This window comes from Nymphalis io, chromosome 1, assembly GCF_905147045.1.
Source record: "Nymphalis io chromosome 1, ilAglIoxx1.1, whole genome shotgun sequence".
Classification (NCBI taxonomy): Eukaryota; Metazoa; Arthropoda; class Insecta; order Lepidoptera; family Nymphalidae; genus Nymphalis; species Nymphalis io.
The window spans coordinates 8,538,459-8,555,696 of record NC_065888.1 but is presented as its reverse complement, the minus strand read 5'-3'; the positions used below and the strand labels follow the sequence as shown (position 1 = coordinate 8,555,696).

The 17,238-nt window shown below is 31.9% G+C and overlaps 1 protein-coding gene across 2 annotated transcripts; it reads right to left on the bottom strand.

Moving 5' to 3' along the window:
• Positions 1 to 80: 80 nt before the first annotated feature.
• Positions 81 to 15,326, bottom strand: LOC126771695 (uncharacterized). 2 transcript variants are annotated; one of them, XM_050491756.1, is made up of 5 exons: positions 14,865 to 15,326; positions 3,099 to 3,217; positions 1,773 to 1,917; positions 1,332 to 1,491; positions 81 to 976 (listed from the first exon to the last, which is right to left on the bottom strand). In XM_050491756.1, the coding sequence occupies exons 1-5, from the start codon at positions 15,038 to 15,040 to the stop codon at positions 158 to 160; spliced, it is 1,419 nt and encodes a 472-aa protein (XP_050347713.1). In that variant the 5' UTR covers positions 15,041 to 15,326; the 3' UTR covers positions 81 to 157. The 2 variants fall into 2 exon arrangements, with proteins under 2 accessions (XP_050347713.1, XP_050347803.1); XM_050491846.1 differs by lacking the exon at positions 14,865 to 15,326 and adding an exon at positions 3,864 to 4,087.
• Positions 15,327 to 17,238: the final 1,912 nt, after the last annotated feature.

Sequence of the window (17,238 nt, the reverse complement as noted above, 5' to 3'; positions counted from 1 at the left end):
TTTTTTTTAACTAAATAATTTAATAACGTTTTTCATATTAATAAAGTTGAAAATTTTAACAAATAAAAAATTTGAGATCCTAATATTTAAAAAAAGTATATTACGATTATGATGGAACATTTAAAATGTTTTAATTAATTTTGTCGACCAATGACGTTTAGATATTACCATTAACTGTACTAGGTTCGCCATAGTGACTTCTTCTAGGCTTTGGTATCGGATTTGGTGAACTAGCATCACTTCTATCAAATTTCTGTCTTATCTCGGATACCGATAGTCTGTTATTATTATCAAAATTAAAATCATCTTCTATTAAGGCAGAGTTAAGTTTATTTATTTCTTTTTCCAATTCTCTCGTTGCCTTATCGATCTCCAAAAAATCTTTTTCTGTACTCGAAATAGAAATATCTATGCTCTCCTTTCTAGAGTCGTCATATACTTTACAGACAACTTTTTGCGGCTCCTCATTGCTATTTATATCGAAACATGTACTTTGATTTAAATTGACGTCATAAGCCACATAACTACCGTCGAAAGTATTTGTTAAACTTTTACTCCTTTTGTTCGATAATGTGTGAAAATCTTCTAAATTTCCTCGTCGCAGTTTAATGTCATCCTCATTAACACTAGAGTTCCTTCTGTATTTTAATATATCGACCTTAGGAAAGGAAACCTGTTCAAGAATATCTTCTTTTGATTTCGATCTATTTTCGGCCGTTTCTTCAAGTTTTGTTTCAATGGAATTAATACTATTTAGTTCTTTGGTTTCCTCACCTGCGACTATTTGATGATTTTCGTCAACTTTATCAGGAACTTTAGTCTTTTCAGGTTCAATAAGTGTTATATTCTTTTCCTCGTCTTCGACTATTTTAAGTTCCACCTTTAAATTCATTTCCTCAATATCGTCATCAACATTATTAGAGTGTTTACTGTCATCAGTTTCTGTTATGCGCAGTTCCAAGTTCTCGCTATTCATCTGTAAAAAACGTGTTACATATTTTACTTCTTGCAGCAAATCCAAATTTGATTTAATTGTTTATTTACCTTATTAATATTTTTTATATTGGATATTATCGTCTCTATTTCATAACCATCCCGTCACAACTTGTGGGAGTCGTTAAAGGCGACTACTAAGGGAAAATGTCGCTTGAGGCTGAGCCATCAATATCAGTAGCCATGTCGCATAACGATTCATAGGGGAGCGGGTAACCAACTAACCCGCTAAAGCATCACCCTTTTTTGCCGACAATGAGTCGATCTCAAATAAATAGGATAAGGGCCAGCGAAGATCTAAGTTTACCAGCTAGCATTAATAACAGAATACTAATTACCGAGTCATCAGCAGTTGACGTGGTGGGCGGAGGTGGAGCGCGTTTTTTCTTTCTTCGAGATGCGCGTACGGGTGGTATGGGCGCTTCGTCGAAAGGATTTGTGCTCTCGACACTAAGCCTTGACCCCATAATATCGCTACGTGCCATACGGGGAGTGGGACTACAAAAAATGGAAATATTTTTATTATCATATTTCAAGCGAGGTTTTTGATGAATGAAGTCTAAGTAATTCTAAAGTATTAAATTGCGTAAGTAAATTTCGTATTACATATTGTCTCATTTTGGAATAAAGTTTAATTAAATTTTAGTTTATCTCTATTGGTTAAAGTGACTAATGATTAATTATATAAAATAATGTGTATTTATACATATAGTCAATATTTGTGCGTTAATAACACATATGTATGTCTATGTCTTTGAAAAAATAAAATACATAAATACCTGAGCGAATTGATTTCCTGTTGAGAACTACGGAGGCGCTCTTGAAACCGTGAGCGCGGTAGTGGCGTGACGGAACCTCCGTAAACATAGCGGTCCGCACGCTCCGGTGATCCAACCGTACTGCGCGCTCCAGACGTTGAGGAATCTGCAATTTTCATTAAGTATATCAAATTTCTCCACTTGTAAGAGTTTTATTATTTAAACAATGCATACATGTTAAACTTTGAGCTTTATTGATAGAAAAAAAGGCAGACAAAAAATAGGCCACCAACAATTTTAAAATAATTCGCGACGTATATAGAACCTCCTTTGTTGAAGTTGGTGCAAAACACTTCTAAAGCTGTTTTCCTGCGTGTGAAGTCATGGATCGAGCGGAAATTGTGCCTTATAAGAGCTTATTGGATCTACTGAAAGTCAGTAATTTCAATGGCACATGGAACCGCAGCCCGTGGGAAGCTACTTTTGCACTGACAAATATTCAATCAAACTTTTTTACACTTCGTACATAATAACACTAGCCCACGGTAAAGCAATAATCGCTTGTTGGTGATAACGTAACTGAAGTAAATGGAATGGACTTAGGTGTTTCTGTCTGCCTTTTTTTTAACGCTGGAAAAACGCTTTACGCGTTTCCCCCACGGGCACAGTGGGGGGTATGTGGCGCTCGCCGGTGCCCAAAAGCCGAGTGCGCCCCGTACATCGGAATATCCACTAAAAACCAGCGGTACACTTTCCGTCATAACGAGGAGCGCCACGGGATTACTTGCGCATGCTACCGCGACGCTCTGACGTGTTGACACAGCCCTACCAGAAGTTATTTTTTGATAGTCAATTATTAAATTCTATATTTTATTTTCTGTTATTACTTACTTTAAACTAACTCTGACCGCAATGTATGTCATAAATACACTCTTCTTACACTCTTTCTTACTAACTAAAATATAATACTTGTATTAAAGTTTTCAGTTTCATTTCAAGTAAAATAAAAAATATTTTTCGTTATTTTAAAAGTAAAATAATAGTAATTGTATGTTTAAAATTAGTATAGTATATTTTAAATTGTGGTGAGTTTTAAACGTAAATGGACGACATATTTCGTATTACGTTTTAAATAATTTTAAAAATAGAATACAAAATTGTTTTTGTTTATATATAACTTGGTCTATTTTTACTTTTAAATATAAAAATACATAATTAAACCTCTTTTTCGTGCGTTTGTACAAACTTATTGTTTTTAAGACAAATGCACCAAACCACCAACCACCGTTACTCTAACTTAAATACTATTAGTACGACTTAAACATACGTAAATTATTATGGTCTTACATTGTAAAGCTCGCCTGAAGACGACAGGACTGTTGCCGCCATTAACTTGGTTTTTTTTACTGTCTTGTAAAGTGGCCTGTTCACCTTTCTTTCCTTTTCTCATAAAAGAGCGCAAAGACCTGAAATTAGAATTAATTAGCACTGCACAATTATTATATACAAACATTTTTTTTAAATTAAGAGGGCAAAAGTGCACTCGTTCGTATATTCCTCCATGTTCTACTTCAAGACTCATATATTAAAAATTATAACTGCTTCCTTACATTGCCGAAGCGCCGTTACCCATTTTTGAATGTTACGTCCCCTTTTGCCTGTAAATACGCAGTGTATTTATGGGTTTAAGTTACTTATCTAGAACAGGACGGACAGACTACGCTGGATAATATGGAATACTAGCTTCTACCTCATGTTAATTAGACTAAAGTCACTTTATATAATATTTTGCCTGGTTTTAAATTTCTCTTATAATAAAATATATCATAAAAAATATTATTGTACTATTATGTTTGGTTAACTTTAGTGGAATCAAAAATGTATGTATATGTATTATAGGTACCTAACCTATAATTAATTGGCACCGCTTATGTAATATAACAAATTAAAATATTAATGTGACTTATATTAAAACAAAATATGTACTGGATTGAATTAAATTGCTAATACAAATTTACTTATATACCAATATTCAACCTTAAATACTTAATCGGTTCTGCGTCTGTGCTTCGAAACGGAGTAATGTTATTGAATGATTCATTAATTGTATACCTTATTGGAATGTGGGTAGATAATGTCTTTATACATTCGGTGGTCAAATTTCCATTGTTACGTATAAAGATCTTTGCGGTGAGCGGATGTCTGTAGGCGCAATGGCCACAGACAAAAGTAATGGTAGTTTAGTGCACTTGATTCCACTTGAGCGGTCACAATTGTGCCGTGACGGATGGACGGATGAACGTCCAGCTCGCACACCCACCTTTAGTAACTAAAATAGGTACATATTAATATTTTCATAATTGTAAACCAAACTACTTGTCTAAGTAACATATATGGAAAAAAAGACAATATTTATTATTTTTCACGAAATATCTAGTAATTATATGTACCTAACTATTCCTTAAAACATGTATCAATGTTTTGTGTTCATTTCGAAGTAATATCGCAACGTATATCGTTAGATATAATTGATAAGATAGATAATAACAACTCGAAAGTTAGCAATTGCTGGGCAAAAATGTATCATCCCATACTCCAGTCCTCAAAAATTTTTTTCGTAAGTGATTATGATACGAATTACAAAGACGAATTATATTAAGCATATTAAAACTCAGTGGTGCTTATCCGGATTCAATCGCATGGATTTGCGGAGGATTGACGTGTTATATCCAGTGGGCCATCTCGACCCTAATAAAATAATAGAATAATATGACCACCGTGCACCGTTTAATTGAATGTTCATCTAAAAACTGATGAATAAATGAATCAATATTTAAATTAGGTATAGAGTTTCCGTAAGTTTTCCTTTTAGGTCGATTGTTGCTTATATTTTGAATATTGAACAAGAAGGTATTTTTAAATGTAAACCCAAAATGATGCATATCCTTATTAACCTTTGTTTGGCATAACTGTGACTTAAATACAATAACTACCTAATTAATAAAGTAAACAAAAAAAAAACAATTTTTTTTAGTGTCATGTGTTGATGAATTCTATAATAGAAAATAGTCTCGAATAACTTAATTATTATTAATGAAACTTTTCCGGCATTACGCGCTCGATCTGTGCAAAATACTTTTCTTTTTATTTAAAATGACTATTTATTGATTTATGATAATTAGCCAATTGTGCAGAATAAATTATAGTGCACTAGTGTGTGCAAAGACAGATGCACTCTATTCTCTCACTTATAATTCGACACGACCGGAAAGAGTTTAGGCGCAGGACCAACGGCTTTACGTGCTGATGGCTGCTGCTGCTGTGGCTTTATATACCTAAGGCTGCGGCCCTGGGGACCTGCAGCCTTTTATATAGCCACTAGACCAACGAGGCAGTCAAGTTGAATCATATTGATGATGTAAAAATGTAAATTTAAAATAAAGAAATAAATACTAATTAAATTGAAATAACCATTAAATTTAGTATTCATCTCAATCTCCTTTAACGTATAAAAATACCTAGATTTGTTCAAAAACTACATACATAGACATACTTGTATAATTTGGGCTATACTTTTTCAGTCTAATTTTGAGTTGCATAAAGTTAAAAGCCTTTTTTATTCGTAGTAGGTTAAGGTGTAGCTGTTGGCCTTTGCGTTGCCTCTAATCCGTGAAAACGTTTATATTATACATAAAAATTATTTAACCCAACGCAAAAAAGTACCTTTCGTCAAAGTGCATCAATGTGCGTTTGTTTCTAAATCGTTATAGTACCTAATTATGGTAAAAACGAATATAGAATTAATGTTATGCGTAACAATCATTAGAATAAGTAAAAGTATGCCAACAGAAATTATGATTTTAATTTTATGCGAATCAATAGTGAACCACACCAATCACCTTGGGATGCTTTCCTTCAGTAGACTGCGATTAGCTGAGTAGCATTTTATTTGAAAGTAATGTACGTTTTATGAGATAATCAGTTCAAATGGAATAGTACAGGAAAACGTAACTGCTTGTCATTCGTCCTACATGTTAGCTTGTTAATGTTTTACATTCGTAAACACACTAAACTGCACGCGTATGTCTGACATTAAATCGGCTAGGTCGTGGAGATAAAACGAGATTTGACCTGTTCTTGAACCAACATTATTACCCTTGATGGGGACTAGCAATCTTGCATATTATTTATGTTCGTTACTGATAAATTCATGCAATTTATTTGATACTAATATTAGTATAGAAAATATCTTAACGATAATAAAGTATAAGCACAAATAAAAAAAATCTAATATACAGGCAGCTCGGAATTTGGAAGTCGACTGTATTTACTCTCCAATATATCGGTCGTCGTGGCGGATTGTAGCCAATCGTGTTAAGAGAGTCAGGGAAAATAATGTAACTATTTGTGCATGTATGCACAAATATAGTTACATTATTTTCCCTTTATTTTCACAGCTATAGCTGTGCACTGGAATACCTGCGCTACTACTCTCTATTATAAATGGCCGCCATAGTCGAAATTATACCTCGAGGAACCAAGAGTATTTGAGCAGAGTTTTATTGCTTTCGGTTAAAATAATATAAATCATTCTAGTAATACATCAGTATATTGTTTTCTTTGAAATCAAAACGTAGGTACAAAACTTATTAACTACTAATTGTACCTACAAGGTACAAGGCAAGGAGTACGTAAATGTTTGTTCAGCACACGATTTATTAGATTAGTAATTCATATTGGAGAGTACAATTTTGTGTAATCTTCGCCCGCTTATTAAAGGGGAGTGAGTGGTAGGTGTTAGGTATAAAAATATAGATTATGTAGCCTATGTGTCTTGGGGTTGATGCTTTACACCAAATTTAATCAAAATCGGTTGTGTTATAGCCACGAAAGCGTAACAGGCAGACAGACAGAGGTTCTTTGGCATTTATAATATTAGTATAGATTACTCTAAGGTAATATTTAGCATTATAAATTACTACGATTTTAATAATTACGTCTTAAATCATATTTGTTTTAATACTTACTGTTGGTCAAGAGACTGCGAATGTAATGTATTTTTATAACAGCTGACTTATATGTTTTATGCGTTGGTATTCGAATTACCTTATAACTACAGTTATACAAACAAAATCCATAAGTATTATATTAATGACCAATGTAACGGTAATAAAGTCAAAACTGCAAGCCAATCCAGTCGTCCAGTAGTGCTACTCCATGACACGAACTCGAAATCCACCAAACCACGATCGTGAAATGTTATAAAGTAATATGCGACATTACCTATTATAAATATTATAACATTTAAAGCGTATCAGCGTAAGGCGGTTTTAATATACGAAGTGCGTTCGTAAGAACATAACTGCAGATATCAATACTGATGCAAGTTTCTAATCGCTATATTCGTTAACATCTACCGAGGCTGCGGCCTTCGAAAAAATAGGTAGTGTTAATGAACGGCTGACGCTCTAAACAAACAATGATGAGTATCCACATGACCTACTTCACGTTTGTATTCTTGTTCTTATCTTAATTTTCTTTTATATTATTAAAATTATCTGTTTTATCTTTGATGATATCATTCCTTTAACAATGTATCTGATTACCCGATTCTAATCACGTAACTTCTTTTATTACTTTAAGAAAAAAAAAAAACACAGAAACGGAATTTCTTATTATGTTAGATCACTGGTTATTTTTTAGTATAGTACACAAATAACATTGAAGTAAAATAGTACCTACCTATGAGCTACATTAATCATAAAGACATTTCAATCAAACAAAAAAAATAAGCTTCATTAAAATAACAGTGAACATGACCTTCATATTCCTTGAAATGAATAAAGAACAAGCGTGTAACGTTAAAAACATGTTTGTTTTGTATTTTAATTATGTTCTGTTATAAGGTACTTACGTGTCCTTTTTTAAAGAATTAATATAAATACATTATAAGGTTTACAAAAACCTGACGCTTACAAAAAAAGCTTAAAATGATTACCATGTTAATAATGTTATTTGACAGTAATTTATACTGTCAAATAACATTATTAGATTGTCAATTACTTGAATTAAATTGAAATTAAAATAATTTTTATTTATTTTTCATAATTAAAAATTATTTTGATATTTTATATCGAGCAATAACTAGTGATAAACGACGTCATATAAATTAAGCGCTAAACCGCTCAACATAATAAAAATTATGTATACATAATAATTATCATTGTTCCAAAAATATCAAGTACAACTACCACACGGTGCATTCGAAATCATATTAAGTATAATTAAAAAAAAAAACAAGCTAAATGTAAAACTGTCAGACAGCTAAATTCTCGACAGTAAAAGAAATCAAAAATATTTCTAATTTAACTAACGGTTGGCGCTAGACCAATTGAAATTGTTATTAGTGCCGCTATGGTCAATTAATTTGTTACATCTTTATTGCCGACATGATTGCTTAAATTCATTTGTTAAAATATCGTTGAGAAATCGAATTGAACGTACACGTAACTTATTTTTTATAGATATAGCAATATTTTTTTCCTTTTATCATCTATGATTCCGTTTTCATTTAACAATAAAATGTTGTGTAGAAAAATGTTTAATTTATACACCGTTTGACACAGAGTCTACGTGATTGCAAAATATAATAAGCATTGTTTGCATCAGCGTCAGAGTTTTCAATAAACATGAGTTATGTCTGATTTGACTTTTAGACACTACTACTGAACTAACGTTGTACAATAACACGGAAATGTAGAAAAAAGGAAAATAGCTTAAAATGGCAGTAACAGTAACAGCCTGTTAATGTCCCACTGTTGGGCTGAGGCCTCCTCTCCCTTTTTTTTTTTTTGAGGAGAAGGTTTGGAGCTTATTCCACCACGCTGCTCCAATGCGGGTTGGTGGAAATGGCAATTTACCTAATTAAAAATTAGGATCATGAAAATATACGTTATTCTGTGTAATTTAAAACTTACAATATACAGTAGATTTCATAGTTGAACCTACCGACTGGCAGTCTAAGAAAGAGAAAGAAACAAAGTTTTTCTAATTATATGTTTAAATTACTGCAATTTTTTTTCGTGAGATAAAACGGTAATATATACCCCCATATGCATATGTATCAAATGTATCTAGTTATGTTGCTAGTCATTAACAATTTATTGTATAGTGGAACATGAACACAGAAGTTGTGCTGCGGTGTGGTATTAGGTTTCCGTCGTTTGTATTCATTAAAAATAATAAAATGTAAAAAACACCACTGCCGTACCTATTGTGGAGGTCGTTTAGAAATGAAAAGATCGCAAAACAGTGATTTATAGTCGTCTCAAAGCTACGTCTGTTTATGAAAAACAACTATAGCTATAAAATATTCATAAATTATATTTAGCGTCGTCTATAATATTGACTGACTATGTATAATATCCTCATACGAAAGTAATTAAATAAACAGAGGGGATCCTGTAATGAAATTCTTGGACTGACGCCAAGACACGTCCAGACTCCTGAGCATTTGTTGTATTAAGGAACGTTTTTAGTATACAAATGTATAACCATGAGACCAATATCGTACGGTGGTAAAAGGATTTTAATCATGTTATAGATTTTCTACCGCTTAATGGAATACGGTAGAGTCAGTTGGATTTATCAAGAAGTGTGAAACCAAAGAAAGGTACCTACTAAAACCTGAGAATATTCGGAGGCCAGAACACAAGTTGGAAAGTGCTGTAAGATCGGTCGATGGGGAAGCAGTAGAGTTGGAACACGCACAATGACCACTAGGTCATTATCTACTGACTACTAATACATCCTAGATAAAAAGTATGAGAGTATATATTCGATTTATCCTTAGAACGAAAAATGTACAGGTATACTTAACCATACAAGAAGACCAACCGCCTTCTTGATCTGGCTAGGTTGAATAGGCTAGCTAGCCCCCGGTGGTGTTTCCTTTGATTTTAATTTGTTGACGTCTTTTAGACCGATTAAGGCCACGACGCTTTAAATTTTTAACGAAGAATAACGTCTCTCTAACTCTAACGTATCTCTAACGTAACGAATCTCTATTAGCTCTATCATAGACGTAATGGAATAGGGGTTGCACATGTTTCGGGTCGTGTAGAGTTGCCGATGGGATATACATGTGACGATGTCACTATGTATAAATACATATAAATATAGGTACGTGTATATTATATGTTGCATGAAACCTTATTTTAGTAGCTTTAAAATAAACTTGTTATAACGAAGTCATACTTCACTAGTGTACTGTTATTTTATTTACTATATCCTTACAGTCTAGTTTAGCCTAATATCTACTAGAATAATAGATATAATGGTTATTGAAGAAAAAAATTGTGACAAATAATTAAACTAGGTATTAATTTATGTTAATAAATTGTTGATAATTTAGACCTTTTTTATTGTGATAAATATTATTTTTGAATATATATTTACAAATCATTAAAAGAAAGATAACTCACGTAATCCAATGATTGTAAATTGTTTGGTTGGCTGTTTTGTTGGTACAAAAATATCAATTTAAATCTTATCAACAGACAAATCTACCTTTAAAACAGTCAAAACTTCCTCAGATTACCGTCGCATCGTAAATGATTAAAAATATAAATCGATACGTAATACATGAAGTAAGTAGTTGATTACATTACAAGATACATTCGTAAAGAAAATGCATTAATTACATAGGAATTATTTACATTGGGGGCTTAAATAATACATTCAAATCAAAACTTCAAATGACCACGCGGAATATTATTCATTATTAATAAAATTTAATATTTAAATAATTTAGTTGCATTATAAGTATACGATAAAAGCATGATAAAATATTTAACTTTCAAATATGAGCAAAAGGGTGTCAATAATAGTCTATAATTGATTGTTGATTCTCGTTTGTTTTTCAAGTATTATATATACTATTATATATTTTTCAAGTATTATATATAATATGACATCAACACTATTTATAAATCGCTGCCTATTTATAAATGCCCGCTGGAATGACTCAAACTCTTTTTGTATGATAAATATTCTTCGTAATTATATTAAGATAAAATTAAGGCGAACGAGTACTTCAGATGGCCAAGATTTATAAAAAGTATTTTATGAATCACGTGTTTGCAGTTACAAATTATTTTCTTATATAAGCAGTAGGCAAACCAAATGAATGCATGGTAAAAGATACCCACAGATACATACCACAATATTGTACGAGGCCGTTTATGAGCTGTCAATCATATGGCCTAAGCTTTGTCCTTTGCTCTCATAGTTATATAACTCGGATATAATTCGGTTCATTCTGGATATAATGGAATTGAATGTCATGGTACTGAACCAGACAGAACTGCACTAATCTCACGGGAAAATGCTAACATAGATATAGAGAAGCTCGGTAGATTATGCAGCATATACTATAAAATCAGAATATATTAACTGACATAGATTATTACAACAAAGCATCGTCATTTTACAAAATTAAATAAATAAATATGGATTGTACCAAGAAAAAAATTCAATGTATTCATTAATGTTTTTTAAATAACCTGGCAACTTACCATCAGGTGACAAGCTTGTCACCTGACGGTAAGTTGTCCACACGGCCCATAGAAATAGGTGTTGTATAAATGTTTACCATTCCTTGCACCATTCTTGAGACCTTAGATGTTATGGCCGTCGCGCGTTTTTTAATCTGGTTCACTCACTTTTCAAACTGGAAAAAAACATATATAATATCTGATGAATGGGTGGTATCTACCCAGAAGAGCAGTAAGTACAGAACTTGTTTGCATGTTTTATAATCAATAATATACCCCCATTCTAATCGAAGAAGTAGTAGTAGTAAAGATAAGCCTTAGATTTACACATATCATGCGATTTGCTATTAGCTCTGTTATATCTATATCGTGTACTATAAAAGTTCTTGATTAATGCACATTACCAGGGTGAACAAGCTTCGCTCGGTTTTCCCCCTCGAATTCCTCTATTTTAGCCTAGATTTGGGGGTCAACTCGTTATTATATAGTTAGTATATTAGCGGAAACTACCACAAAATCTTACTAAAATGCTAAACCAAAAGAAAACTTACATATTTATTTACGGCCATAATAGTTACTCAAATGATGTATAAAATACTATTTTGAATAAATTTAATAGTTTTTATTTCAACTTCACAAATTCCTGCAAACTATTCTTATGTGTGGATCACAACCTGGGTAACCTGCACTCAATACTAACAAAATAATTTGAACACAGCAGTGTTTTAAAAACAATTACTGAATTCAAAAAAAATTAGAACACTGTATTAAATAGAAGGGTCACATCTTCATGTCATTTTTGGAAATAAAATACATAATTTATTATTAATACTTCAGAAGCCTAAATATTGAATTCTCATCGTTTGTAGTTTGACAAATGACGAACATCCATTCAAGCATTCATTCCCTTATTTATTACTCCTTATTTTAAAACGCTGTAATAAACATATTTTAGTTTATACAGAAGCATAAATGCCGATTGACTTGTTTCTATCAACAAAAATGACGAACAATCAAACAAACTTTCATCCTCCATTCAGTGCTCACTTTCATTTTATAAGCAATTCCTAAAAAAAATTCATCCCATTATACCCACCGGCATAGGCTGAATAAATGAATTTCGCCGACATACAAAACGCTATTTTTTCTCGAATTCACCAATGATAACGCGTCAATTTATTAATATAATATAAATAAGCATCTTTTAAAAAGTTTAAAAAAAAGATTTGCTTCAACAAAAATATATAAATATTGTGATTGATTATTTGCAAATATACTTCTGTAAGGTAAGCTATTTTTAACATTTATTGATCTGGGTGAGGACGTTAGGTCGTGTTTGTGTTTACGCTTTCGGACTCTACACACGGTAACTAGAGTTATGTGTAGGAGAGTCTGATTATTATTTTTATTTAACTTTCAAATTCACTTTAATAATAAAATTACGAATGGATATTGCCCCATGTTTGACACCCGAGTCTGGCCTTTGAAAGCCTATTAAAAAAAAAACTATCATACAACAAAAGCTTAGCTCAAAATTGGACTTTGTAATTTATACATTTTAACTTGGTAAAAGCTCGCGAGTGGTTTTAGGTATTTTTTTCTTTTATTCTTCATTACTGTACAATACGATCGTGCCAAGTCGTAAGCTAAAACAATTGAAACTAACTGTAAATAACTGATTGGTTTTCCTTTAAACAGACCATTTTACAATCACAATAAAATAAAATGTATTCACTGCAGACCTTGTTTCATAGTTTACAATTTAAAATAAAAAAAAAAACATATTTATATTTGTGTTTTGTACGTATAAGTGGCTAAGGGGCCTGGTATATATATCGAGCATTATGAAACAGTCAACGGTCAGGGTTTTCGCTTTAACTCTTAGTTTGGAGTTAGTACCTTACTCTGAACATCAGCAACGAGATGTTTGCATATTATGATCTGTATACAACGTTTGTGTGCCTCGTTATGGATAGAAAATGAGTCCCAATATTAAAATTAAGACATTATTATACTTTACCCAAAGAACATTGTGGGCCTTTTGCATATTATTGATCCATAGGCCGCACGTGTGCTTTACGTGTTTAACAAAACGCTATAAAATTCATTTCACATGCAATGTGGAAACCTGTTAACCAAAATATTATAATGGACGTAAGTAGCAGTCCTTTCCCTCGCCATGTCATCGTCATCCTTTATATTCTCAGTCACGATATGTCCGAGATATTACAATTCTGACACTTTCTTAAGAAGAGAGATATAATTATCTCAAAACCTTTGTCGATATAGAAAAGCTATTACGTATCGACAAGCAGCTGCTTTGATGTTATACAACAACAAATTTACTTAATTTTAATTATAATGGAACTTTAATTATGCAATAATGACTAATTCACGAGACAAATTAGTCGAAAACTGTATTTTAATTAGGACATACCAAGAACATTTTTAAATAGCTATGTTAAAGTAAAAATGTATAATCAATATTTCTTTTACCACGCGTATTCAAATATGTATTGTATATAAAATACGAATTGTTTAATCAGAATGAAATCCTTCAGATGTAGGTAAATAGTGTTTTTATGTCATTCGGTAACTATGACTGCTATACACGGTATATTTCGTCGTACTGCACTTCGTAATAACTTGGCTAATAGTGATAATTGAATTGAAACACATGTGTATAAAATATTACACCAATATATTTTCTATGCAAGCTTTAGCTTGTTAGGTAATATTTAAGATTTAACATGAACTATATAAAAGAATAATTTTTCAGTAGAAGATAAAACTTGAAGATTAAATTCCTAGCGAGATCATATTATAGAGATTATAATGAAAAGGTTTTGGCTCGGTAGTACATTAAAGGTATGGTACTGTACTGTACTGTATAAGAAAAGATTTAATGAAATAAACTTCTTATTTTTCGAAGATATCGCTGATACAAAACTAGTTAACAAAGAGGTTAAAAGTGAGACTCGATTGTGTTTGTGGTGATAGAGACCGCAAATTCTTGAACATTAAGTTCTCACTAGTATGACACACACTATTGTTAGAATTGCTAGCATCGAGTAGAGTTATCATCTAACAATGATCTGTTTAAATATGGAAAATTACATCAAAATGACTTTAAATAAGTACAAAATAAATGATCCAAAAAATATTTAATAAACATAATAATAATATCCTGGGACATTATTCGCACACGGCCATCTGATCCCAAATTAAGCAGAGCTTGTACTATGGAAACCAGGCAACTGATATACTACATATACTACTTTTCTTTTGTAAATACTTATGTAGAGAATTACACCCCGACTCAGGACAAACAGCTATGTTCATGTACATAAATGTCTTTCCTGGGTGGGAATCGAACCCACAACCTTCGGCGTAAAAGGCTATAATATGGTTATATATAATATGGTTTTGACTTTTGTTAAGATGTTGGGTTTTCTTAAACATGCAAGCGTATAAAGTATACATATTAAATATCATTAGCAGGGTTTACGTAATTATACGAAAATATTCACAGGCAAAATTTAAATATATGATGACTCACCATGAATTTTTTAGGTCCTTAATCCCAGAAAATGTGATGCTGTTAGATCTGCTTAATCTTCGTCCGATCGTCCAGAACCTGATCTTGTGGTGATTATCTTCTTCCCGAAACGGATTCAGGTGCTCAGGGTAGTCATGAATGGAGACCGTCTTACGAGACCCTGCCATCGTCGTCATAATTGCACCACCAGTTGAGAAACTTCGACTTTCAGAGTTTTACATAATATGTAAGAACACTAATACAGGCGTCGGCCACTTGGTTTTTTTATCAGGTATCACACTGTTAACTTATCACGAACTGATAACGAGCTGTATCGTCTTATCAAAGGGAGATAATTGCATAGTTTGTTTTCGCGGTACGAGGTAAGTACGCGTCGCGGCGCTCGGCGTCACGGCCAAAGGAACACTAAACACTACCGGCGGCAGCGCACTCACCGATACCGCTATCACATATAAGTTAAGCATACAGGCGATGCAACGTGTACAACAAACGATTAATATAATGCTTTGCATGCAGCGCATTTAGCGACTTTAAAAGAAGTGAGAAGGCAAATCTGTTCCACATCAGAAACTTTAATTATTATCAACGCTAATTGATGTCGTTGAATTAAATTGTAGAAACGAAACATGATAAATATAATATGTTTCGGTTAACTTACCCAAAACGAAAAGTATTCTGTTTAGAACAAGTGTATTTTTAATAAATAGCGTAATGACCACGGTGTCCTGTAGTTACTTTGTCGTTATTTACTTTGATGACGTCAGTCGTACATATATAGCGTTCCTACATCTTGAAGGCCAAGCAAACTTCGGAAAATATCACACTTTGGAATATTTTATTAGAAGTGCTATGTCAACTTCATGAATTACGTAATCTTTTAACTACTGAATATTTACATTGTGTCTTCTGAATAAGCACTTGCATATTAAAAATACTTATGAGTAGGTAGGTATTGATTCGTAATTTATTAACAGCGGCTTGTAAAGTCTACGGATGTCTGCATTAGTAGGTATAATTAAATAATATTTAAGTGTGTATGTATACAATAATATTATATCTATAGTACAGTACCTTCGTGGCGTTCAATATGATTTTCCATATATCACAACAAAATTCATTACTTTTGAATATAAGGTAAAATAATAATGTGTTATTACAGCTCAAAAGTTTATTATTATAATCGAAACAAATTATTGCAAGTAACCTAATTTCTAAAATTCCATCGCATGACACGCTATATTGATCCATTCGCTTAACTACTATATAAAATTTAATGACCTTTGTGTTGTCCTAATACAGTTTTGATATTTCTGTCTTGATTTATATGTAGGTATAATACAATTTTTTTTGTGTTACTTTTAAGAATTTGCTTACCGTCTTGAAATAAAAACGCCTTAGTCATCGCCTTCTTTTGTTCATTCAATTTATTTAAGTATACACATTATATTGTTTGAAAGTGTTGAATAATAAATAGTATTGTAAAATAATAATTATACACGAACGCAGTATTTTATCTGGTATCTGTGTGTTAATGTTTGTATTGACTGTCTTTTTAGTCTAGTGGCCAGCTAGGGGTCAAATCTCGGATCGAGCTATTAAAACGTTAGTGCTGGAACTCACGTTTGTTCTGCAGACTGCAACTAAAGTTTCGTTGGTTCTGTCGGATTGAGATCTTCGAATTACGAGAGTGGGGAAATAGAGAATGCATTTATATTTGCACTTTGTTCTTAATAATAATATCTCCATTGTGAAAAAACTTGGTCTAAACTAAAAAAAAAGGATGTTATTCAGGTACTGTATTGTTATTTAATCATAAATTAATTTACAATTATAATATAATTCAACACCGATGCCCAGTGTGAATAACAAAAGTCAAATCAATTATCCCTTTCCAGCCATGACGTAAGTACAACTGTCAGAGACTCGGTAACTTTTTGCTATACTGGAAGAACTATTAAAATAAAATAATATTTTTTGAGTTGAGATATATAATGAACACAAGAGCAACATAAGATATTGTCTCGTATTTTCTGATGATACTAATTTATTTGTTTCAATAAAAACACTTTTAATTAGAACCACAATTGGTTTCAAAACAATTAAATAGTAAAAAAAAACAAAAATTATAACTTACTATTCTGAAGTTGCCAGCGATCTAAACTATACTAAGGTTTTCACTTACGATGAGGATATGAGAGCTTTGTTCTAGTGTGCCCTTTGATATAACTTTATTACTACTTAGGTAAGTAGTATGTTAAAATAGGCGGAATATAATTATTTAAATATTAATATTATATATAAACATTCTTATTATAATTTTTAACTAAATATTTTTTTAATACATTTCAATAACTTTTCCGTTTTGTAAATTTTT

Bases quoted from the DNA above. Each gene is read 5' to 3' on its own strand.
- LOC126771695 (XM_050491756.1), bottom strand. From the start codon at position 15,040: ATGACGACGATGGCAGGGTCTCGTAAGACGGTCTCCATTCATGACTAC. The intron at 1,918-3,098 runs GTAAGACCATAA...TGAAAATTGCAG, and splicing joins CTTCAGGCGAGCTTTACAAT to ATTCCTCAACGTCTGGAGCG. The intron at 1,492-1,772 runs GTATTTATGTAT...CATTTTTTGTAG, and splicing joins CAGGAAATCAATTCGCTCAG to TCCCACTCCCCGTATGGCAC.